This window comes from Xenopus tropicalis, chromosome 1 (genome assembly GCF_000004195.4).
Source record: "Xenopus tropicalis strain Nigerian chromosome 1, UCB_Xtro_10.0, whole genome shotgun sequence".
Classification (NCBI taxonomy): Eukaryota; Metazoa; Chordata; class Amphibia; order Anura; family Pipidae; genus Xenopus; species Xenopus tropicalis.
Window position 1 is genome coordinate 133996521 of NC_030677.2, and position 26401 is coordinate 134022921.

Genomic DNA, 26401 nt, shown 5'->3' on the forward strand with positions numbered 1-26401 from the left:
CCTAGGGACAGTTACATAGTTCAGCCTGGACAAAGGCTGGTAGATACCATTGCAGCCTAGGGACAGTTACATAGCTCAGCCTGGGATAAGGCTGGAAGAAACCATTGCAGCCTAGGGACAGTTACATAGCTCAGCCTGGGAAAAGGCTGGAAGATACCATTGCAGCCTAGGGAAAGTTACATAGCTAAGTGGGCAAAGGCTGGAAGATACCATTGCAGCCTAGGGACAGTTACATAGTTCAGCCTGGACAAAGGCTGGTAGATACATTGCAGCCTAGGGACAGTTAACATAGTCAGCCTGGGTAAAGGCTGGAGGATACCATTGCACCTAGGGACAGTTACATAGCCTAGAATGGGCAAAGGCTGGAAGATACCATTGCAAGCCTAGGGACAGTTACATAGTTCAGCCTGGAAAGGCTGGAGATACCATTGCAGCCTAGGGAAAGTTACATAGCTCAGCTGGGCAAGGCTGGAAGATACCATTGCAGCCTAGGGACAGTTACATAGCTCAGCTGGGAAAGGCTGGAAATACCATTGCAGCTAGGGAGAAGTTACATAGCTAAGCCTGAGAAAGGCTGGAAGATACCATTGCAGCCTAGGGACAGTTACATAGCTCAGCCTGGGTAAAGGCTGGAAGATACCATTGCAGCCTAAGGAACAGTTACATAGTTCAGCCTGGAAAAAGGCTGGTAGATACCATTGCAGCCTAGGGACAGTTACATAGCTAAGCCTGGGTAAAGGCTGGAGGATACCATTGCAGCCTAGGGACAGTTACATAGCACCGAAAGGCAAGGCTGGTAGATACCATTGCAGCCTAGGACAGTTACAAGCTCAGCCTGGGTAAAGGCTGGAAGATACCATTGCAGCCTAGGGACATTTACATAGCTTCAGCCTGAGAAAGGCTGGTAGATACCATTGCAGCCTAGGGACAGTTACTATAGCTCAACCTGGAGAAGGCTGGAAGATACCATTGCAACCTAGGACAGTTACATAGTTCAGCCTGGACAAAGGCTGGTAGATACATTTGCTCAGCCTATGGGACGTTTCATATAGTTCAGCTGGAGAAAGGCTGGAAGATACCAATGCAACCTAGGGGACAGTTACATAGCTCAGATTGGCAAAGGCTGGAAGATACCATTGCAACCTAGGACAGTTACATAGTTCAGCCTGGACAAAGGCTGGTAGATACCATTGCAGCCTAGGGACAGTTACTATAAAGCTCAGCTGGGATAAGGCTGGAAGAAACCATTGCAGCCTAGGGACAGTTACATAGCTCAGCCTGGGAAAAGGCTGGAAGATACCATTGCAGCCTAGGGATAGTTTTACATAGCTTAGAATGGGCAAAGGCTGGTAGATACCATTGCAGCCTAGGGACAGTTACATAGCTCAGACTAGGCAATGGCTGGAAGATACCATTGCAGCCTAGGGACAGTTACATAGCTCAGACTGGGCAATGGCTGGAAGATACCATTGCAGCCTAGGGACAGTTACATAGCTCAGCCTGGGTAAAGGCTGGAAGATACCATTGCAGCCTAGGGACAGTTACATAGTTCAGCCTGGACAAAGGCTGGTAGATACCATTGCAGCCTAGGGAAGGTTACATAGCTAAGCCTGGGTAAAGGCTGGAGGATACCATTGCAGCCTAGGGATAGTTACATAGCACAGAATAGGCAAAGGCTGGTAGAAACCATTGCAGGCTAGGGACAGTTACATAGCTCAGCCTGGAGAAAGGCTGGAAGATACCATTGCAGCCTAGGGACAGTTACATAGCTCAGAATGGGCAAAGGCTGGAAGATACCATTGCAACCTAGGGACAGTTACATAGTTCAGCCTGGACAAAGGCTAGTAGATACCATTGCAGCCTTGGGACAGTTACATAGCTCAGCCTGGGTAAAAGCTGGAAGATACCATTGCAGCCTAGGGACAGTTACATAGCTCAGACTGGGCAATGGCTGGAAATACAATTGCAGTCTAGGGACAGTTACATAGCTAAGCCTGGAGAAAGGCTGGAAAATACCATAGCAACCTAGGGACAGTTACATAGCTCAGCCTGGGTTAAGGCTGGAAGATACCATTGCAGCCTAGGGACAGTTACATAGTTCAGCCTGGACAAAGGCTGGAAGATACCATTGCAGCCTAGGGACAGTTACATAGCTAAGACTGGGCAATGGCTGGAAGATACCATTGCAGCCTAGGGACAGTGACATAGCTCAGACTGGGCAATGGCTGGAAAATACCATTGCAGCCTAGGGACAGTTACATAGCTAAGCCTGGAGAAAGGCTGGAAGATAACATAGCAACCAAAGGGACAGTTACATAGCTCAGCCTGGTTAAGGCTGGAAGATACCATTGCAGCTAGGGACAGTTACATAGCTTCAGCCTGGACAAAGCCTGGTAGATACCATTGCAGCTAGGGACAGTTACATAGCACAGAATAGGCAAAGGCTGGTAGAAACCATTGCAGCCTAGGGACAGTTACATAGCCCCCAGCCTGGATAAAGGCCAGAAGAATACCATTGCAGCCTATGGACAGTAACATAGCTCAGCCAGGAGAAAGGCTGGAAGATACATTGCAGCCTAGGGACAGTTACATAGCTCAGAATGGGCAAAAGGCTGGAAGATACCATTGCAGCCTATGGACAGTAACATAGCTCAGCCAGGAGAAAGGCTGGAAGATACGCATTGCAGCCTAGGGACAGTTACATAGCTCAGAATGGCAAAGGCTGGAAGATACCATTGCAGCCTAGGACAGTTACATAGCTCAGCCTAGAGAAAGGCTGGAAGATACCATTGCAGCCTAGGGACAGTTACATAGCTCAGAATGGGCAAAGGCTGGAAGAAACCATTGCAACCTAAGGACAGTTACATAGTTCAGCCTGGACAAGGCTGGTAGATACCATTGCAGCCTAGGGACAGTTACATAGCTCAGAATGGGCAAAGGCTGGAAGATACCATTGCAGCCTAGGGACAGTTACATAGCTCAGCCTAGAGAAAGGCTGGAAGATACCATTGCAGCCTTAGGGACAGTTACTAGCTCAGAATGGGCAAGGCTGGAAGAAAACCATTGCAACCTAAGGACAGTTACATAGTTCAGCCTGGACAAAGGCTGGTAGATACCATTGCAGCCTAGGGACAGTTACATAGCTCAGCCTGGGATAAGGCTGGAAGAAACCATTGCAGCCTGGGACAGTTACATAGCTCAGCCTGGAAAAGGCTGGAAGATACCATTGCAGCCTAGGGATAGTTACATAGCTTAGATGGGCAAAGCTGGAAGATACCATTGCAACCTAGGGACAGTTACATAGTTCAGCCTGGACAAAGGCTGGTAGATACCATTGCAGCCTAGGGACAGTTACATAGCTCAGACTGGGCATGGCTGGAAGATACCATTGCAGCCTAGGGACAGTTACATAGCTCAGACTGGGCAATGGCTGGACATACCATTGCAGCCTAGGGACAGTTACATAGCTCAGCCTGGGTAAAGGCTGGAAGATACCATTGCAGCCTAAGGACAGTTACATAGTTCAGCCTGGACAAAGGCTGGTAGATACCATTGCAGCCTAGGGACAGTTACATAGCTAAGCCTTGGTAAAAGGCTGGAGGATACCATTGCAGCCTAGGGACAGTTACATAGCACAGAATAGGCAAAGGCTGGTAGAAACCATTGCAGCCTAGGGACAGTTACATAGCTCAGCCTGGGTAAAGGCCGGAAGATACCATTGCAGCCTAGGGACAGTTACATAGCTCAGCCTGGAGAAAGGCTGGAAGATACCATTGCAGCCTAGGGACAGTTACATAGCTCAGCCTGGAGAAAGGCTGGAAGATACCATTGCAACCTAGGGACAGTTACATAGTTCAGCCTGGACAAAGGCTGGTAGATACCATTGCAGCCTAGGGACAGTTACATAGTTCAGCCTGGGTAAAGGCTGGAGGATACCATTGCAACCTAGGGACAGTTACATAGCTTAGAATGGGCAAAGGCTGGAAGATACCATTGCAACCTAGGGACAGTTACATAGTTCAGCCTGGACAAAGGCTGGTAGATACCATTGCAGCCTAGGGACAGTTACATAGCTCAGACTGGGCAATGGCTGGAAGATACCATTGCAGCCTAGGGACAGTTACATAGCTCAGACTGGGCAATGGCTGGAAGATACCATTGCAGCCTAGGGACAGTTACATAGCTAAGCCTGTAGAAAGGCTGGAAGATACCATTGCAGCCTAGGGACAGTTACATAGCTCAGCCTGGGTAAAGGCTGGAAGATACCATTGCAGCCTAAGGACAGTTACATAGTTCAGCCTGGACAAAGGCTGGAAGATACCATTGCAGCCTAGGGACAGTTACATAGCTAAGCCTGGGTAAAGGCTGGAGGATACCATTGCAGCCTAGGGACAGTTACATAGCACAGAATAGGCAAAGGCTGGTAGAAACCATTGCAGCCTAGGGACAGTTACATAGCTCAGCCTGGGTAAAGGCCGGAAGATACCATTGCAGCCTAGGGACAGTTACATAGCTCAGCCTGGAGAAAGGCTGGAAGATACCATTGCAGCCTAGGGACAGTTACATAGCTCAGCCTGGAGAAAGGCTGGAAGATACCATTGCAACCTAGGGACAGTTACATAGTTCAGCCTGGACAAAGGCTGGTAGATACCATTGCAGCCTAGGGACAGTTACATAGTTCAGCCTGGGTAAAGGCTGGAGGATACTATTGCAACCTAGGGACAGTTACATAGCTCAGAATGGGCAAAGGCTGGAAGATACCATTGCAGCCTAGGGACAGTTACATAGCTCAGCCTGGAGAGAGGCTGGAAGATACCATTGCAACCTAGGGACAGTTACATAGTTCAGCCTGGACAAAGGCTGGTAGATACCATTGCAGCCTAGGGACAGTTACAAAGTTCAGCCTGGGTAAAGGCTGGAGGATACCATTGCAACCTAAGGACAGTTACATAGCTTAGAATGGGCAAAGGCTGGAAGATACCATTGCAACCTAGGGACAGATACATAGTTCAGCCTGGACAAAGGCTGGTAGATACCATTGCAGCCTAGGGACAGTTACATAGCTCAGACTGGGCAATGGCTGGAAGATACCATTGCAGCCTAGGGACAGTTACATAGCTCAGACTGGGCAATGGCTGGAAGATACCATTGCAGCCTAGGGACAGTTACATACCTCAGCCTGGGTAAAGGCTGGAAGATACCATTGCAGCCTAAGGACAGTTACATAGTTCAGCCTGGACAAAGGCTGGAAGATACCATTGCAGCCTAGGGACAGTTACATAGCTAAGCCTGGGTAAAGGCTGGAAGATACCATTGCAACCTAGGGACAGTTACATAGCTCAGAATGGGCAAAGGCTGGAAGATACCATTGCAACCTAAGGACAGTTACATAGTTCAGCCTGGACAAAGGCTGGTAGATACCATTGCAGCCTAGGGACAGTTACATAGCTCAGCCTGGGATAAGGCTGGAAGAAACCATTGCAGCCTAGGGACAGTTACATAGCTCAGCCTGGGAAAAGGCTGGAAGATACCATTGCAGCCTAGGGACAGTTACATAGCTTAGAATGGGCAAAGGCTGGAAGATACCATTGCAACCTAGGGACAGTTACATAGTTCAGCCTGGACAAAGGCTGGTAGATACCATTGCAGCCTAGGGACAGTTACATAGCTCAGACTGGGCAATGGCTGGAAGATACCATTGTAGCCTAGGGACAGTTACATAGCTAAGCCTATAGAAAGGCTGGAAGATACCATTGCAGCCTAGGGACAGTTACATAGCTCAGCCTGGGTAAAGGCTGGAAGATACCATTGCAGCCTAGGGACAGTTACATAGTTCAGCCTGGACAAAGGCTGGTAGATACCATTGCAGCCTAGGGACAGTTACATAGCTAAGCCTGGGTAAAGGCTGGAGGATACCATTGCAGCCTAGGGACAGTTACATAGCACAGAATAGGCAAAGGCTGGTAGAAACCATTGCAGCCTAGGGACAGTTACATAGCTCAGCCTGGAGAAAGGCTGGAAGATACCATTGCAGCCTAGGGACAGTTACATAGCACAGAATAGGCAAAGGCTGGTAGAAACCATTGCAGCCTAGGGACAGTTACATAGCTCAGCCTGGAGAAAGGCTGGAAGATACCATTGCAGCCTAGGGACAGTTACATAGCTCAGCCTGGAGAAAGGCTGGAAGATACCATTGCAGCCTAGGGACAGTTACATAGCTCAGAATGGGGCAAAGGCTGGAAGATACCATTGCAACCTAGGGTCAGTTACATAGTTCAGCCTGGACAAAGGCTGGTAGATACCATTGCAGCCTAGGGACAGTTACATAGCTCAGCCTGGGTAAAAGCTGGAAGATACCATTGCAGCCTAGGGACAGTTACATAGCTCAGACTGGGCAAAGGCTGGAAGATACCATTGCAGCCTAGGGACAGTTACATAGCTCAGCCTGGGATAAGGCAGGAAGATACCACTGCAGCCTAGGGACAGTTACATAGCTCAGCCTGGGAAAAGGCTGGAAGATACCATTGCAACCTAGGGACAGTTACATAGTTCAGCCTGGACAAAGGCTGGTAGATACCATTGCAGCCTAGGGACAGTTACATAGCTCAGCCTGGGTAAAGGCTGGAAGATACCATTGCAGCCTAGGGACAGTTACATAGCTAAGACTGGGCAATGGCTGGAAGATACCATTGCAGCCTAGGGACAGTTACATAGCTCAGACTGGGCAATGGCTGGAAGATACCATTGCAGCCTAGGGACAGTTACATAGCTAAGCCTGTAGAAAGGCTGGAAGATACCATTGCAGCCTAGGGACAGTTACATACCTCAGCCTGGGTAAAGGCTGGAAGATACCATTGCAGCCTAAGGACAGTTACATAGTTCAGCCTGGACAAAGGCTGGAAGATACCATTGCAGCCTAGGGACAGTTACATAGCTAAGCCTGGGTAAAGGCTGGAGGATACCATTGCAGCCTAGGGACAGTTACATAGCACAGAATAGGCAAAGGCTGGTAGAAACCATTGCAGCCTAGGGACAGTTACATAGCTCAGCCTGGGTAAAGGCCGGAAGATACCATTGCAGCCTAGGGACAGTTACATAGCTCAGCCTGGAGAAAGGCTGGAAGATACCATTGCAGCCTAGGGACAGTTACATAGCTCAGCCTGGAGAAAGGCTGGAAGATACCATTGCAACCTAGGGACAGTTACATAGTTCAGCCTGGACAAAGGCTGGTAGATACCATTGCAGCCTAGGGACAGTTACATAGTTCAGCCTGGGTAAAGGCTGGAGGATACCATTGCAACCTAGGGACAGTTACATAGCTCAGAATGGGCAAAGGCTGGAAGATACCATTGCAACCTAAGGACAGTTACATAGTTCAGCCTGGACAAAGGCTGGTAGATACCATTGCAGCCTAGGGACAGTTACATAGCTCAGCCTGGGATAAGGCTGGAAGAAACCATTGCAGCCTAGGGACAGTTACATAGCTCAGCCTGGGAAAAGGCTGGAAGATACCATTGCAGCCTAGGGACAGTTACATAGCTTAGAATGGGCAAAGGCTGGAAGATACCATTGCAACCTAGGGACAGTTACATAGTTCAGCCTGGACAAAGGCTGGTAGATACCATTGCAGCCTAGGGACAGTTACATAGCTCAGACTGGGCAATGGCTGGAAGATACCATTGCAGCCTAGGGACAGTTACATAGCTAAGCCTGGAGAAAGGCTGGAAGATACCATTGCAGCCTAGGGACAGTTACATAGCTCAGCCTGGGTAAAGGCTGGAAGATACCATTGCAGCCTAGGGACAGTTACATAGTTCAGCCTGGACAAAGGCTGGTAGATACCATTGCAGCCTAGGGACAGTTACATAGCTAAGCCTGGGTAAAGGCTGGAGGATACCATTGCAGCCTAGGGACAGTTACATAGCACAGAATAGGCAAAGGCTGGTAGAAACCATTGCAGCCTAGGGACAGTTACATAGCTCAGCCTGGGGAAAGGCTGGAAGATACCATTGCAGCCTAGGGACAGTTACATAGCTCAGCCTGGAGAAAGGCTGGAAGATACCATTGCAGCCTAGGGACAGTTACATAGCTCAGAATGGGCAAAGGCTGGAAGATACCATTGCAACCTAGGGTCAGTTACATAGTTCAGCCTCGACAAAGGCTGGTAGATACCATTGCAGCCTAGGGACAGTTACATAGCTCAGCCTGGGTAAAAGCTGGAAGATACCATTGCAGCCTAGGGACAGTTACATAGCTCAGACTGGGCAATGGCTGGAAGATACCATTGCAGCCTAGGGACAGTTACATAGCTCAGCCTGGGATAAGGCAGGAAGATACCACTGCAGCCTAGGGACAGTTACATAGCTCAGCCTGGGAAAAGGCTGGAAGATACCATTGCAACCTAGGGACAGTTACATAGTTCAGCCTGGACAAAGGCTGGTAGATACCATTGCAGCCTAGGGACAGTTACATAGCTCAGCCTGGGTAAAGGCTGGAAGATACCATTGCAGCCTAGGGACAGTTACATAGCTAAGACTGGGCAATGGCTGGAAGATACCATTGCAGCCTAGGGACAGTTACATAGCTCAGACTGGGCAATGGCTGGAAGATACCATTGCAGCCTAGGGACAGTTACATAGCTAAGCCTGGAGAAAGGCTGGAAGATACCATTGCAGCCTAGGGACAGTTACATAGCTCAGCCTGGGATAAGGCTGGAAGATACCATTGCAGCCTAGGGACAGTTACATAGCTCAGCCTGGGAAAAGGCTGGAAGATACCATTGCAGCCTAGGGACAGTTACATAGCTCAGAATGGGCAAAGGCTGGAAGATACCATTGCAACCTAGGGACAGTTACATAGTTCAGCCTGGACAAAGGCTGGTAGATACCATTGCAGCCTAGGGACAGTTACATAGCTCAGACTGGGCAATGGCTGGAAGATACCATTGCAGCCTAGGGACAGTTACATAGCTAAGCCTGTAGAAAGGCTGGAAGATACCATTGCAGCCTAGGGACAGTTACATAGCTCAGCCTGGGTAAAGGCTGGAAGATACCATTGCAGCCTAGGGACAGTTACATAGCTCAGCCTGGGTAAAGGCTGGAAGATACCATTGCAGCCTAAGGACAGTTACATAGTTCAGCCTGGAAAAAGGCTGGTAGATACCATTGCAGCCTAGGGACAGTTACATAGCTAAGCCTGGGTAAAGGCTGGAGGATACCATTGCAGCCTAGGGACAGTTACATAGCACAGAATAGGCAAAGGCTGGTAGAAACCATTGCAGCCTAGGAACAGTTACACAGCTCAGCCTGGGTAAAGGCCGGAAGATACCATTGCAGCCTAGGGACAGTTACATAGCTCAGCCTGGAGAAAGGCTGGAAGATACCATTGCAGCCTAGGGACAGTTACATAGCTCAGCCTGGAGAAAGGCTGGAAGATACCATTGCAACCTAGGGACAGTTACATAGTTCAGCCTGGACAAAGGCTGGTAGATAACATTGCAGCCTAGGGACAGTTACATAGTTCAGCCTGGAGAAAGGCTGGAAGATACCATTGCAACCTAGGGACAGTTACATAGCTCAGAATGGGCAAAGGCTGGAAGATACCATTGCAACCTAAGGACAGTTACATAGTTCAGCCTGGACAAAGGCTGGTAGATACCATTGCAGCCTAGGGACAGTTACATAGCTCAGCCTGGGATAAGGCTGGAAGAAACCATTGCAGCCTAGGGACAGTTACATAGCTCAGCCTGGGAAAAGGCTGGAAGATACCATTGCAGCCTAGGGATAGTTACATAGCTTAGAATGGGCAAAGGCTGGTAGATACCATTGCAGCCTAGGGACAGTTACATAGCTCAGACTAGGCAATGGCTGGAAGATACCATTGCAGCCTAGGGACAGTTACATAGCTCAGACTGGGCAATGGCTGGAAGATACCATTGCAGCCTAGGGACAGTTACATAGCTCAGCCTGGGTAAAGGCTGGAAGATACCATTGCAGCCTAGGGACAGTTACATAGTTCAGCCTGGACAAAGGCTGGTAGATACCATTGCAGCCTAGGGAAGGTTACATAGCTAAGCCTGGGTAAAGGCTGGAGGATACCATTGCAGCCTAGGGATAGTTACATAGCACAGAATAGGCAAAGGCTGGTAGAAACCATTGCAGGCTAGGGACAGTTACATAGCTCAGCCTGGAGAAAGGCTGGAAGATACCATTGCAGCCTAGGGACAGTTACATAGCTCAGAATGGGCAAAGGCTGGAAGATACCATTGCAACCTAGGGACAGTTACATAGTTCAGCCTGGACAAAGGCTAGTAGATACCATTGCAGCCTTGGGACAGTTACATAGCTCAGCCTGGGTAAAAGCTGGAAGATACCATTGCAGCCTAGGGACAGTTACATAGCTCAGACTGGGCAATGGCTGGAAAATACAATTGCAGTCTAGGGACAGTTACATAGCTAAGCCTGGAGAAAGGCTGGAAAATACCATAGCAACCTAGGGACAGTTACATAGCTCAGCCTGGGTTAAGGCTGGAAGATACCATTGCAGCCTAGGGACAGTTACATAGTTCAGCCTGGACAAAGGCTGGAAGATACCATTGCAGCCTAGGGACAGTTACATAGCTAAGACTGGGCAATGGCTGGAAGATACCATTGCAGCCTAGGGACAGTGACATAGCTCAGACTGGGCAATGGCTGGAAAATACCATTGCAGCCTAGGGACAGTTACATAGCTAAGCCTGGAGAAAGGCTGGAAGATAACATAGCAACCAAGGGACAGTTACATAGCTCAGCCTGGTTAAGGCTGGAAGATACCATTGCAGCCTAGGGACAGTTACATAGCTCAGCCTGGACAAAGCCTGGTAGATACCATTGCAGCCTAGGGACAGTTACATAGCACAGAATAGGCAAAGGCTGGTAGAAACCATTGCAGCCTAGGGACAGTTACATAGCCCAGCCTGGATAAAGGCCAGAAGATACCATTGCAGCCTATGGACAGTAACATAGCTCAGCCAGGAGAAAGGCTGGAAGATACCATTGCAGCCTAGGGACAGTTACATAGCTCAGAATGGGCAAAGGCTGGAAGATACCATTGCAGCCTATGGACAGTAACATAGCTCAGCCAGGAGAAAGGCTGGAAGATACCATTGCAGCCTAGGGACAGTTACATAGCTCAGAATGGGCAAAGGCTGGAAGATACCATTGCAGCCTAGGGACAGTTACATAGCTCAGCCTAGAGAAAGGCTGGAAGATACCATTGCAGCCTAGGGACAGTTACATAGCTCAGAATGGGCAAAGGCTGGAAGAAACCATTGCAACCTAAGGACAGTTACATAGTTCAGCCTGGACAAAGGCTGGTAGATACCATTGCAGCCTAGGGACAGTTACATAGCTCAGAATGGGCAAAGGCTGGAAGATACCATTGCAGCCTAGGGACAGTTACATAGCTCAGCCTAGAGAAAGGCTGGAAGATACCATTGCAGCCTAGGGACAGTTACATAGCTCAGAATGGGCAAAGGCTGGAAGAAACCATTGCAACCTAAGGACAGTTACATAGTTCAGCCTGGACAAAGGCTGGTAGATACCATTGCAGCCTAGGGACAGTTACATAGCTCAGCCTGGGATAAGGCTGGAAGAAACCATTGCAGCCTAGGGACAGTTACATAGCTCAGCCTGGGAAAAGGCTGGAAGATACCATTGCAGCCTAGGGATAGTTACATAGCTTAGAATGGGCAAAGGCTGGAAGATACCATTGCAACCTAGGGACAGTTACATAGTTCAGCCTGGACAAAGGCTGGTAGATACCATTGCAGCCTAGGGACAGTTACATAGCTCAGACTGGGCAATGGCTGGAAGATACCATTGCAGCCTAGGGACAGTTACATAGCTCAGACTGGGCAATGGCTGGAACATACCATTGCAGCCTAGGGACAGTTACATAGCTCAGCCTGGGTAAAGGCTGGAAGATACCATTGCAGCCTAAGGACAGTTACATAGTTCAGCCTGGACAAAGGCTGGTAGATACCATTGCAGCCTAGGGACAGTTACATAGCTAAGCCTTGGTAAAGGCTGGAGGATACCATTGCAGCCTAGGGACAGTTACATAGCACAGAATAGGCAAAGGCTGGTAGAAACCATTGCATCCTAGGGACAGTTACATAGCTCAGCCTGGGTAAAGGCCGGAAGATACCATTGCAGCCTATGGACAGTTACATAGCTCAGCCTGGAGAAAGGCTGGAAGATACCATTGCAGCCTAGGGACAGTTACATAGCTCAGCCTGGAGAAAGGCTGGAAGATACCATTGCAACCTAGGGACAGTTACATAGTTCAGCCTGGACAAAGGCTGGTAGATACCATTGCAGCCTAGGGACAGTTACATAGTTCAGCCTGGGTAAAGGCTGGAGGATACCATTGCAACCTAGGGACAGTTACATAGCTTAGAATGGGCAAAGGCTGGAAGATACCATTGCAACCTAGGGACAGATACATAGTTCAGCCTGGACAAAGGCTGGTAGATACCATTGCAGCCTAGGGACAGTTACATAGCTCAGACTGGGCAATGGCTGGAAGATACCATTGCAGCCTAGGGACAGTTACATAGCTCAGACTGGGCAATGGCTGGAAGATACCATTGCAGCCTAGGGACAGTTACATAGCTAAGCCTGTAGAAAGGCTGGAAGATACCATTGCAGCCTAGGGACAGTTACATACCTCAGCCTGGGTAAAGGCTGGAAGATACCATTGCAGCCTAAGGACAGTTACATAGTTCAGCCTGGACAAAGGCTGGAAGATACCATTGCAGCCTAGGGACAGTTACATAGCTAAGCCTGGGTAAAGGTTGGAGGATACCATTGCAGCCTAGGGACAGTTACATAGCACAGAATAGGCAAAGGCTGGTAGAAACCATTGCAGCCTAGGGACAGTTACATAGCTCAGCCTGGGTAAAGGCCGGAAGATACCATTGCAGCCTAGGGACAGTTACATAGCTCAGCCTGGAGAAAGGCTGGAAGATACCATTGCAGCCTAGGGACAGTTACATAGCTCAGCCTGGAGAAAGGCTGGAAGATACCATTGCAACCTAGGGACAGTTACATAGTTCAGCCTGGACAAAGGCTGGTAGATACCATTGCAGCCTAGGGACAGTTACATAGTTCAGCCTGGGTAAAGGCTGGAGGATACCATTGCAACCTAGGGACAGTTACATAGCTCAGAATGGGCAAAGGCTGGAAGATACCATTGCAGCCTAGGGACAGTTACATAGCTCAGCCTGGAGAAAGGCTGGAAGATACCATTGCAACCTAGGGACAGTTACATAGTTCAGCCTGGACAAAGGCTGGTAGATACCATTGCAGCCTAGGGACAGTTACAAAGTTCAGCCTGGGTAAAGGCTGGAGGATACCATTGCAACCTAAGGACAGTTACATAGCTTAGAATGGGCAAAGGCTGGAAGATACCATTGCAACCTAGGGACAGATACATAGTTCAGCCTGGACAAAGGCTGGTAGATACCATTGCAGCCTAGGGACAGTTACATAGCTCAGACTGGGCAAAGGCTGGAAGATACCATTGCAGCCTAGGGACAGTTACATAGCTCAGACTGGGCAATGGCTGGAAGATACCATTGCAGCCTAGGGACAGTTACATACCTCAGCCTGGGTAAAGGCTGGAAGATACCATTGCAGCCTAAGGACAGTTACATAGTTCAGCCTGGACAAAGGCTGGAAGATACCATTGCAGCCTAGGGACAGTTACATAGCTAAGCCTGGGTAAAGGCTGGAAGATACCATTGCAACCTAGGGACAGTTACATAGCTCAGAATGGGCAAAGGCTGGAAGATACCATTGCAACCTAAGGACAGTTACATAGTTCAGCCTGGACAAAGGCTGGTAGATACCATTGCAGCCTAGGGACAGTTACATAGCTCAGCCTGGGATAAGGCTGGAAGAAACCATTGCAGCCTAGGGACAGTTACATAGCTCAGCCTGGGAAAAGGCTGGAAGATACCATTGCAGCCTAGGGACAGTTACATAGCTCAGAATGGGCAAAGGCTGGAAGATACCATTGCAACCTAGGGACAGTTACATAGTTCAGCCTGGACAAAGGCTGGTAGATACCATTGCAGCCTAGGGACAGTTACATAGCTCAGACTGGGCAATGGCTGGAAGATACCATTGTAGCCTAGGGACAGTTACATAGCTAAGCCTGTAGAAAGGCTGGAAGATACCATTGCAGCCTAGGGACAGTTACATAGCTCAGCCTGGGTAAAGGCTGGAAGATACCATTGCAGCCTAGGGACAGTTACATAGTTCAGCCTGGACAAAGGCTGGTAGATACCATTGCAGCCTAGGGACAGTTACATAGCTAAGCCTGGGTAAAGGCTGGAGGATACCATTGCAGCCTAGGGACAGTTACATAGCACAGAATAGGCAAAGGCTGGTAGAAACCATTGCAGCCTAGGGACAGTTACATAGCTCAGCCTGGAGAAAGGCTGGAAGATACCATTGCAGCCTAGGGACAGTTACATAGCTCAGCCTGGAGAAAGGCTGGAAGATACCATTGCAGCCTAGGGACAGTTACATAGCTCAGAATGGGCAAAGGCTGGAAGATACCATTGCAACCTAGGGACAGTTACATAGTTCAGCCTGGACAAAGGCTGGTAGATACCATTGCAGCCTAGGGACAGTTACATAGCTCAGCCTGGGTAAAGGCTGGAAGATACCATTGCAGCCTAGGGACAGTTACATAGCTCAGACTGGGCAATGGCTGGAAGATACCATTGCAGCCTAGGGACAGTTACATAGCTCAGCCTGGGATAAGGCAGGAAGATACCACTGCAGCCTAGGGACAGTTACATAGCTCAGCCTGGGAAAAGGCTGGAAGATACCATTGCAACCTAGGGACAGTTACATAGTTCAGCCTGGACAAAGGCTGGTAGATACCATTGCAGCCTAGGGACAGTTACATAGCTCAGCCTGGGTAAAGGCTGGAAGATACCATTGCAGCCTAGGGACAGTTACATAGCTAAGACTGGGCAATGGCTGGAAGATACCATTGCAGCCTAGGGACAGTTACATAGCTCAGACTGGGCAATGGCTGGAAGATACCATTGCAGCCTAGGGACAGTTACATAGCTAAGCCTGGAGAAAGGCTGGAAGATACCATTGCAGCCTAGGGACAGTTACATAGCTCAGCCTGGGTAAAGGCTGGAAGATACCATTGCAGCCTAAGGACAGTTACATAGTTCAGCCTGGACAAAGGCTGGAAGATACCATTGCAGCCTAGGGACAGTTACATAGCTAAGCCTGGGTAAAGGCTGGAGGATACCATTGCAGCCTAGGGACAGTTACATAGCACAGAATAGGCAAAGGCTGGTAGAAACCATTGCAGCCTAGGGACAGTTACATAGCTCAGCCTGGGTAAAGGCCGGAAGATACCATTGCAGCCTAGGGACAGTTACATAGCTCAGCCTGGAGAAAGGCTGGAAGATACCATTGCAGCCTAGGGACAGTTACATAGCTCAGCCTGGAGAAAGGCTGGAAGATACCATTGCAACCTAGGGACAGTTACATAGTTCAGCCTGGACAAAGGCTGGTAGATACCATTGCAGCCTAGGGACAGTTACATAGTTCAGCCTGGGTAAAGGCTGGAGGATACCATTGCAACCTAGGGACAGTTACATAGCTCAGAATGGGCAAAGGCTGGAAGATACCATTGCAACCTAAGGACAGTTACATAGTTCAGCCTGGACAAAGGCTGGTAGATACCATTGCAGCCTAGGGACAGTTACATAGCTCAGCCTGGGATAAGGCTGGAAGAAACCATTGCAGCCTAGGGACAGTTACATAGCTCAGCCTGGGAAAAGGCTGGAAGATACCATTGCAGCCTAGGGACAGTTACATAGCTTAGAATGGGCAAAGGCTGGAAGATACCATTGCAACCTAGGGACAGTTACATAGTTCAGCCTGGACAAAGGCTGGTAGATACCATTGCAGCCTAGGGACAGTTACATAGCTCAGACTGGGCAATGGCTGGAAGATACCATTGCAGCCTAGGGACAGTTACATAGCTAAGCCTATAGAAAGGCTGGAAGATACCATTGCAGCCTAGGGACAGTTACATAGCTCAGCCTGGGTAAAGGCTGGAAGATACCATTGCAGCCTAGGGACAGTTACATAGTTCAGCCTGGACAAAGGCTGGTAGATACCATTGCAGCCTAGGGACAGTTACATAGCTAAGCCTGGGTAAAGGCTGGAGGATACCATTGCAGCCTAGGGACAGTTACATAGCACAGAATAGGCAAAGGCTGGTAGAAACCATTGCAGCCTAGGGACAGTTACATAGCTCAGCCTGGGCAAAGGCTGGAAGATACCATTGCAGCCTAGGGACAGTTACATAGCTCAGCCTGGAGAAAGGCTGGAAGATACCATTGCAGCCTAGGGACAGTTACATAGCTCAGAATGGGCAAAGGCTGGAAGATACCATTGCAACCTAGGGTCAGTTACATAGTTCAGCCTGGACAAAGGCTGGTAGATACCATTGCAGCCTAGGGACAGTTACATAGCTCAGCCTGGGTAAAAGCTGGAAGATACCATTGCAGCCTAGGGACAGTTACATAGCTCAGACTGGGCAATGGCTGGAAGATACCATTGCAGCCTAGGGACAGTTACATAGCTCAGCCTGGGATAAGGCAGGAAGATACCACTGCAGCCTAGGGACAGTTACATAGCTCAGCCTGGGAAAAGGCTGGAAGATACCATTGCAGCCTAGGGACAGTTACATAGCTAAGACTGGGCAATGGCTGGAAGATACCATTGCAGCCTAGGGACAGTTACATAGCTCAGACTGGGCAATGGCTGGAAGATACCATTGCAGCCTAGGGACAGTTACATAGCTAAGCCTGGAGAAAGGCTGGAAGATACCATTGCAGCCTAGGGACAGTTACATAGCTCAGCCTGGGAAAAGGCTGGAAGATACCATTGCAGCCTAGGGACAGTTACATAGCTCAGCCTGGGAAAAGGCTGGAAGATACCATTGCAGCCTAGGGACAGTTACATAGCTCAGAATGGGCAAAGGCTGGAAGATACCATTGCAACCTAGGGACAGTTACATAGTTCAGCCTGGACAAAGGCTGGTAGATACCATTGCAGCATAGGGACAGTTACATAGCTCAGACTGGGCAATGGCTGGAAGATACCATTGCAGCCTAGGGACAGTTACATAGCTAAGCCTATAGAAATGCTGGAAGATACCATTGCAGCCTAGGGACAGTTACATAGCTCAGCCTGGGTAAAGGCTGGAAGATACCATTGCAGCCTAGGGACAGTTACATAGTTCAGCCTGGACAAAGGCTGGTAGATACCATTGCAGCCTAGGGACAGTTACATAGCTAAGCCTGGGTAAAGGCTGGAGGATACCATTGCAGCCTAGGGACAGTTACATAGCACAGAATAGGCAAAGGCTGGTAGAAAACATTGCAGCCTAGGGACAGTTACATAGCTCAGCCTGGAGAAAGGCTGGAAGATACCATTGCAGCCTAGGGACAGGTACATAGCTCAGCCTGGAGAAAGGCTGGAAGATACCATTGCAGCCTAGGGACAGTTACATAGCTCAGAATGGGCAAAGGCTGGAAGATACCATTGCAACCTAGGGACAGTTACATAGTTCAGCCTGGACAAAGGCTGGTAGATACCATTGCAGCCTAGGGACAGTTACATAGCTCAGCCTGGGTAAAGGCTGGAAGATACCATTGCAGCCTAGGGACAGTTACATAGCTCAGACTGGGCAATGGCTGGAAGATACCATTGCAGCCTAGGGACAGTTACATAGCTAAGACTGGGCAATGGCTGGAAGATACCATTGCAGCCTAGGGACAGTTACATAGCTCAGACTGGGCAATGGCTGGAAAATACCATTGCAGCCTAGGGACAGTTACATAGCTAAGCCTGGAGAAAGGCTGGAAGATACCATAGCAACCTAGGGACAGTTACATAGCTCAGCCTGGTTAAGGCTGGAAGATACCATTGCAGCCTAGGGACAGTTACATAGCCCAGCCTGGATAAAGGCCAGAAGATACCATTGCAGCCTAGGGACAGTTACATAGCTCAGCCAGGAGAAAGGCTGGAAGATACCATTGCAGCCTAGGCACAGTTACATAGCTCAGAATGGGCAATGGCTGGAAGATACCATTGCAACCTAGGGACAGTTACATAGTTCAGCCTGGACAAAGGCTGGTAGATACCATTGCAGCCTAGGGACAGTTACATAGCTCAGCCTGGGTAAAGGCTGGAAGATGCCATTGCAGCCTAGGGACAGTTACATAGCTCAGACTGGGCAATGGCTGGAAGATACCATTGCAGCCTAGGGACAGTAACATAGCTCAGCCTGGGATAAGGCAGGAAGATACCACTGCAGCCTAGGGACAGTTACATAGCTCAGCCTGGGTAAAGGCTGGAAGATGCCATTGCAGCCTAGGGACAGTTACATAGCTCAGACTGGGCAATGGCTGGAAGATACCATTGCAGCCTAGGGACAGTAACATAGCTCAGCCTGGGATAAGGCAGGAAGATACCACTGCAGCCTAGGGACAGTTACATAGCTCAGCCTGGAGAAAGGCTGGAAGATACCATTGCAACCTAGGGACAGTTACATAGTTCAGCCTGGACAAAGGCTGGTAGATACCATTGCAGCCTAGGGACAGTTACATAGCTCAGCCTGGGTAAAGGCTGGAAATTACCATTGCAGCCTAGGGACAGTTACATAGTTCAGCCTGGACAAAGGCTGGTAGATACCATTGCAGCCTAGGGACAGTTACATAGCTAAGCCTGGGTAAAGGCTGGAGGATACCATTGCAGCCTAGGGACAGTTACATAGCACATAATAGGCAAAGGCTGGTAGAAACCATTGCAGCCTAGGGACAGTTACATAGCCCAGCCTGGATAAAGGCCAGAAGATACCATTGCAGCCTATGGACAGTTACATAGCTCAGCCAGGAGAAAGGCTGGAAGATACCATTGCAGCCTAGGGACAGTTACATAGCTCAGCATGGGAAAAGGCTGGTTGATACCATTGCAGCCTAGGGACAGTTACTTAGCTCAGCCTGGGCAAAGGTAGCCAGCAGTGCCCCCCCTAGTACATTGGTAGCCAGCAGGGCCCCCATAATGCATTGGTAGCCAGCAGGGCCCCCCTAGTACATTGGTAGCCAGCAGTGCCCCCCTAGTACATTGGTAGCCAGCAGGGCCCCCATAATGCATTGGGTGCCAGCAGGGCCCCCCTAGTACATTGGTAGCCAGCAGCCCCCCCCCAGTACATTGGTAGCCAGCAGTGCCCCCCCAGTACATTGGTAGCCAGCAGGGTCCCCCCAGTACATTGGTAGCCAGCAGGGCCCCCCCAGTACATTGGTAGCCAGCAGGGCCCCCCCAGTACATTGGTAGCCAGCAGTGCCCCCCCCAGTACATTGGTAGCCAGCAGTGCCCCCCTAGTACATTGGTAGCCAGCAGTGCCCCCCTAGTACATTGGTAGCCAGCAGTGCCCCCCTAGTACATTGGTAGCCAGCAGGGCCCCCCTAATGCATTTGTAGCCAGCAGGGCCCCCCCAGTACATTGGTAGCAAGCAGTGCCCCCCCAGTACATTGGTAGCCAGCAGGGCCCCCCCAGTACATTGGTAGCCAGCAGGGCCCCCCTAATGCATTGGTAGCCAGCAGGGCCCCCCTAGTACATTGGTAGCCAGCACAGCCCTTGCGTCTAGTTCGGCAGCGGCGGCATCTTCAGCGGCGGCGAGGTCCTTCCCTGCCGACACCTCTTCACTTCTGACTGCCGGCAGAACACAGGCCCTTTTATAAGGTTGCGCCCCGTGCGTACTGACGTGCATGTACGCACGGGGCGCGACCAATAGGATCACCCGCTGTCCACCAATGACAGGGCCCGGAACTGATTAAAGGGGGCCGAGCTACTAAGAAAACTTTAGCACGGCCGGGCCCCCTTTTAAAGTTAAAATTGGCCGGGCCCGGGACGACTGTACCCCCTGTGCCCCCCTGATGGCGGCCCTGTGCATATCAGTAACAGCGAAAAACTGGAAAAAGAACCACATGAACGAGGTACAGAAAGTGCATAGCAGATCGTGTAATGGAAGACTCCATTAAATGTAATTTTGGGTAGTTCCCCAAGTGGTATTTTGAATGTATGTGCTCCAATCCCTAGGAATACCCTTGCGGCAGCCTGAGACAACACCTGCAGTATATAAGTAAAACCCAAGAGAACGTGATATGTGTGCCATTGTATCCTAAGTTATTTGCTGCTACCTGGCTAATAAATCGTTATTAGTTTAAAAACCACTGTGACCACATGTTAAGCACTTCCCAGTGATTGTAATCACCTGCCTGATACCTAGGATGGTGCTCCTGTAAGCAGAATCACTTACCTGGTACACTAGGCTAGTGCTCCTGTTAGCAGAAAACTTCACTGGCCCAGGGTACCTGCAAGTGAGCATTCCCCTTCTTTTTTCTTTCTTCAGTCCACTTGTGCATGCGCAGTAGAGTGGAAAGCCAGCTTACTCATGTGTGGCCGTCCTTCTCTACTCACTAATGTGTGGTCCCAGGTTTGCAAAGAAAGAAGACAAGAGGAAGACGATCGCTTGCTCACAGGTACCCCAGGCATCAGTTAAGTGATTATACCTTTACTTATACCTTTACTTCTCCTTTAACTCTCCTTCTACAGCAATATTTCTCAATTTCTGTATTAGGGACTGTGCTTTAGCCCCTTCATACTAAAAATTTTTTTACTTCTGTACTGGAATATTTTATTATTGCCACCAATGGTCTAAAATGCATTAAAAGCATTAGTCCACTGAATAGACACATTTTTACACACTTTAAAATTATAATGCAAACATGTAAAAGTAAATAAGTTCTTGGGTAACGTAACGTTGAATGAATTATTTAATCGTTATTGATTGAGAAGGAGACTGGCTGCCAAATATTTAGAATTTTAAAAGTTGTTAACCAATAAAATTAATACATTTTAGTAGAGGTATATTCATTTGTCATCATAAAATGTAAGCATACAATATAGGGCTCAATTACATCCGCAAGTTCTGTGAGCAAAGTGTAATTTCGAAATGCAATCACCATGTTTTTTTCCCACAATGCAGCTTTTTCTCCCAGAATTCCAGCATCATTGAGGTTGCAAGCTTAGCGCAATTGCAGCAGTGCTCGGAGTGCATTTTGATGTACCTTTAATTAAACTGGTTTTCCTTACAACTCACAGCGGGTAAATTGTGGGGGCTGCAACTGTACTTTTGGATGTAGATGGACCTTTATAAGTGCATGTAAAAATCAGACCAGACATTCAGGTCACAGTAGGAGCAATATCATAAGAAAACTTACACAAGCTGTCATCGTTTGCAATATGACAGAATCTCCGGCACACTTGAGCAGCCTTTGAAAGATCTTTGTGTGGCAGTTTGGAAAATATAAATATCCATAGTTCATCTGGAAGCAGAAGCCACATGTCTTTTTGAGTATCCTGCATACAAAAATATAGGGCACCTTTAAGCCACTAAAAGGTTTATGCTTAAAAAAGAAATACCACTGACAACTGATTTTTACATTGAGCTTTCTTTTGTCATTGTATAAGTACAAGACCTGTTATCCAGAATGCTTGGGATCTGGGTTTTTCCAGGTAAGGGGTCTTTCTGTAATCTTTGTACCTTAAGGGTGAAGACACACTGGGCTACTAGGAGCAGCTACTTTTTGAAGGCTACTAAACACCAGAAAATACCTTGCCATAAACAATACCGAGGGGCACATTTATCAAAGTACAATTGCCTCCAAATACACAAAAATCGTAAGTTTCCATACTAGTTTGCGCAACTTTTTCGTACTGTGCGTCAAAAATGATGTGACAAAATCATATTGTTGCGCAGAGTATGAAAGTTTTGGATTCATTCAAGCTTCAGTATCGTGACTTTCCTTGGGCCAGGTTGGAGCTGCAGAGTGCCATTGAGTCCTGTGGGAGGCTTACAAAATAATGCACAGAAGGATCAAAGTCAGAAAGGTTTTCCTGCCGTTTACGATCGTTCGGATACAAAAATTTAGTGACTTTTGGATCACCAATACGATATTATCGTGACTAATACGATTTTTTTGGAAGCATTTTCGTGATATTTGCGATCATCAGAAATTATCGTATTTAATCCAAATTTTACCCATTTCGGGATTTGAACTCGTATTTTGATGAATCAGCCCCTGAGAGTTGCCTCTGCTAAAACACACATAGAGAAAATTATCAGTAAATGTCCAGCATTGCTTTTTAGTAGCAACGACAAGTAGCTACTAATAGCTCTGTGTGTCTTCACACTAAGACTAAAAAACTATTTAAACATTAAATAACCCCAAAAGGTTTGTTTTGCCTCCAATAAGGATTCATTATATCTTAGTTGGGATCAAATACAAAGTACTGTTCTTTAATAAAAGAGAAAAAGGAAATCATTGTGAAAAATTTTAATTTGTAAAATATTGCAGCAGTTTTTTGCAATTGTATTTTGATGTGTACAATAAGGGGGAGATTCACCAAGACAAGAGCGCTCGGAGCATTCATACGAACGCCCAGAGCGTACTTGCAACTAAACCGTGAGGCCGCGCAAAAAATTCTTACAGGCTCTGCACTGAGCAGATCTACAATGGTCGGTACGAAAATTTTGTGACTTTCGGATCGCCAATACGATATTATCATGACTAATACGATTTTTTCGTAAGCATTTTCGGGATATTTGCGATCTTCAGAAATTTTCGTTTCCAATCCGAATTTTTCCCATTCGGGATTCGAACTCGTGTTTTGATAAATTTGCCCCTAAGTGTATATACATATATGCAATATTCATGTACATATTGTGGCACAATAGGAGGGAAGACTCTAAAGGGAAGGTGTATCTCTCCCAGAATGCTGTATGAAACAGATCAAATGCGGAGAATAACATGGGCTGTTTTTGCTGGGGCACATGAGGAATAGTTGCTTCAGGTGTTTTTAGCCAACAGAGGAGCGCCAAAATGCTGTAAAGGAGTTCATCACTGAAAACAGTCTGGTAAGGGTTATAGCCAGTTTCATTTAAAGCAAGGGCGGACTCTTAACCGGGATTTGGCACTTCTCTTCCATCAGAAACCCCCACCCACATAGAATATGTCCCATATGCAATGAGCCTGAGGCTTGCAACTTACCCATTTTGCCATCTCATCAAACTTGCTGTATTTGCTTCTGGCACAATGTTCAGCCTCAGCACCTAAAACAAAAACAATTAGCTTTAACAGATGTTAAAAAAGCAGGTCAATCTAGGTATTTATTGGAATTACTTAATTAGATAATATATAGATAGACAGAGGATTGTTAGTTTTAGTTTATTAGTTGTTTAGTTAATTAGTTAGTTGTTAAAAGCATTTACAATGTAGGTACAGGATCTGTTATCCAGAAAACTGTTATCCAGAAAGCTCAGAATTACAGAAAGGTCGTCTCTCATAGACTGATTTTTTTTAAATGATTTCCTTTCTCTGTAATAATAAAACAGTACCTTGTACTTGATCCCAACTAAGATATAATTAATCCTTACTGAAGGCAAAACAATCCTACTGGGCTATATGAAATTTAAATGATTCTTTAGTAAATTACAGAAAGACTCCATATACATAAAACCCCAGGTCCCTGTCATTCTGGAAAGTAGGTCGTATATCTGTATTGGGATTCAGGATTTAAATTTGACAGTTTACATTGATCTGTTTACTTTTCAGGCTGAGAGAAGCAGGGAAAAGACTCCATGTGCCCGCATATTTTCAACAAGCCTAAAAATGCTTGCCGAGAATACGTCTCACATTTTTATACGGATATCAGCTACAAGTGCCTGCACCCGAGCATATTCTATTCATTCAGGTGCAAGCACAAGTAGGACCATATCGGGCGTATTCTCAGGAAGTGTTTTTCGGCTTGCCGAAAATATACAACATATGCAATGTGTGGAATGATCCTAACAGGTAAACCATGGGTGTGTGAAATGTGTAGTTAAGGGATATGTGCATTGGCTGAGGAGAATGTTATGTCTGCTGGACATTTTTAAAGCAAATTAACCAATATATATATATATTTATATATTTCAGTGACATATTTCATTTCAACTTCATTGCAACAACCCTAAATAATGAACTGGTACAAATCCAGTGAGATACATTTCAAAAACAGTAAATAGACAGCCAATTCCCCTTTTACTAAATTGTTAATTCTCAACCACTCCGATGAAAGCAATTAAGGGGAACAAAGGATGCAAACTAATTAATATGCTTTGTAATAGATGGCACTGAGATGAATAAATCTAATTACATTTAATATGCTCTTTCATTTATTCTACCTTTTCACTGCTAAATTACTGCTCTGCTTTATAAAAACCTTTTGCGTTCTCCTTCACATAATTATTATTAGATCTATTAAGCTTTACTGAGACTACACAAACATGTTCCAAGAGTTTTCATGACTTTGCAGTAGGTTATTGACAAAATAATCATGGCAGTACTTATAAACTGTTATTCAAAGGTAGCTGTGGGATTTAAATGCATAATAAAGCAGCAACTGCCCTCATCCTTCCTTTAGCATCTATCCCTATATTTTAAGTATGTTTTGAGCACCAAAAATATACTAATAAAATACAATACATTTTTAATTATACAAAGGGGAAGTATCATCCACAATGAGAATATTTATGAAAAGGGAAAAAAAAGCACTTTAAGCTTTCTGTCAGATTGCCTGGCACCTACATACTTTTCTGTATATTTTAGATGGTGCGGTGCTCATAGGCGGATTTTCAAAAAGGCTCCCCAAACCTGCTTGGCACCTTAAAAAAAAAAAAAAAAAAAAAAAAACCTCACTCCATTTCTGCACTATCCTGCAAATCCTCCTCTCCTGTTCCTGCAAGCTCCATTTCTGCTGTAATCAGCTGTGCTTTGATTGGATCTTTCATCTTGTGGATTCTCCAATCAGAGCACAGCTTTCTTGACAGACAGTATAATTGACCAATCAAGGCACAGATGCAGACAGGGCTCAGGAGATATTACAAACTGAAGGCAGTGCAGAAATGAACAATGAAAAGAAGAATCTGCAGACTGTAACTTTACCTAAGAACCTCACAAAATTTTGCTGCAGATTTCATCCCACTCCCACAGATACTATACAGTTCTAAAGGCTGAATCTCTAGCTGAAATTAAATTGTTTTTTGTCACCTGACATCTATAATATACTTATCACCTACACTAACAGATGGATGGTAACTTAACTCTTTCCCCCTGATAAAGCTCATTGTGCTTTTATATACCATATTTTCCGGAGTATAAGATGACTTTTTAACCCCGAAAAATCTGTGCCAAAGTTGGGGGTTGTCTTATACGCTGGGTACTTACCTGCACCTTGCTTCCTGGCAGGGCCGCCATCAGGGGGGCATGGGGGGGGGACAATCGTCCCGGGCCCTGCTTCCTCCGGCTCCGGTGGTGTCCTCCGCTATGTGCCGCGTAGCCGCTTCTCCTGCCGCTCAGGTGGTGTCCCCCGCTATGTGCCGCAGCTCCCCGCTACTTCTGCTCTATTATAAGGTTGCGCCCGTGCGTACTGATGTCACACGCACGGGGCACAACGCTATAAAAGCACAGAAGTAGCGGGGAGCTGCGGCACATAGCGGGGGACACCACCGGAGCGGCAGGAGGCAGCTGGGAACTGAAAGATGCTTGGAGGCCCTGGGGGAAGCTGAAGGATGCTTTGGGGGGGGCCCTGGGGGAAGCTGGAGGATGCTTTGGTGGGGGCCCTGGGGGAAGCTGGAGGATGCTTTGGGGGAGCGGAGGGTTCCACAGGGTGGTAGTATATTCCAAACTCTATATTTTAACTGGAAAAGTTGGGGGTCGTCTTATACGCACAGTCATCTTATATGCCGGAAAATATGGTATTTGTTGTTGTTTTTTGTACTTACTATTTATTTTTTACTTTTGTCGTTGTTTTGTTTATTTCTAGTTCGTTACAGTGGAGCCAATGTTGTGTATCAGTGCCAGTGTTATAGTGCCAGGGCCTGAATATCTGCCATCTGTACCCACTGCATCTCACTGTATATAATGTGCTGGTTTTATAAATACAGACTGCGTCTCACTGTATGTAATGTGCCTGGGATATCAGTACCCACTGACTCTCTCTCTATAAAACTAACTTAAACACATCTAAAGGGGAGGGTTCACTTTTAAGTTAACTTTTAGTATGTTATAGAATGGCCTATTTCTAGCAACTTTGCAATTGGTCTTCATAATTAATTTTTTTTAGTTCTTGAATAATTTGCTTTCCTCTTCTTCTTCTTTCACTGACACCAGCAGACAAAAAGTATTTCTCTGCGAGGCTACAAT

General features: G+C 47.2%; 1 protein-coding gene across 2 annotated transcripts in view; it reads right to left on the reverse strand.

Annotated features, from left to right (window-relative positions):
* Positions 1–26401, reverse strand: part of LOC100492437 — a 146279-nt gene that overhangs the window by 105732 nt on the left and 14146 nt on the right. For both annotated transcript variants that reach the window (XM_002934976.5, XM_031890921.1), the window contains exons 5-6: positions 23207–23268; positions 21377–21515 (exon numbers count right to left, since the gene is read on the reverse strand). In XM_002934976.5, the coding sequence (XP_002935022.3) occupies positions 21377–21515; positions 23207–23268 (201 nt within the window). The remainder of the gene's footprint in view (positions 1–21376; positions 21516–23206; positions 23269–26401) is intronic.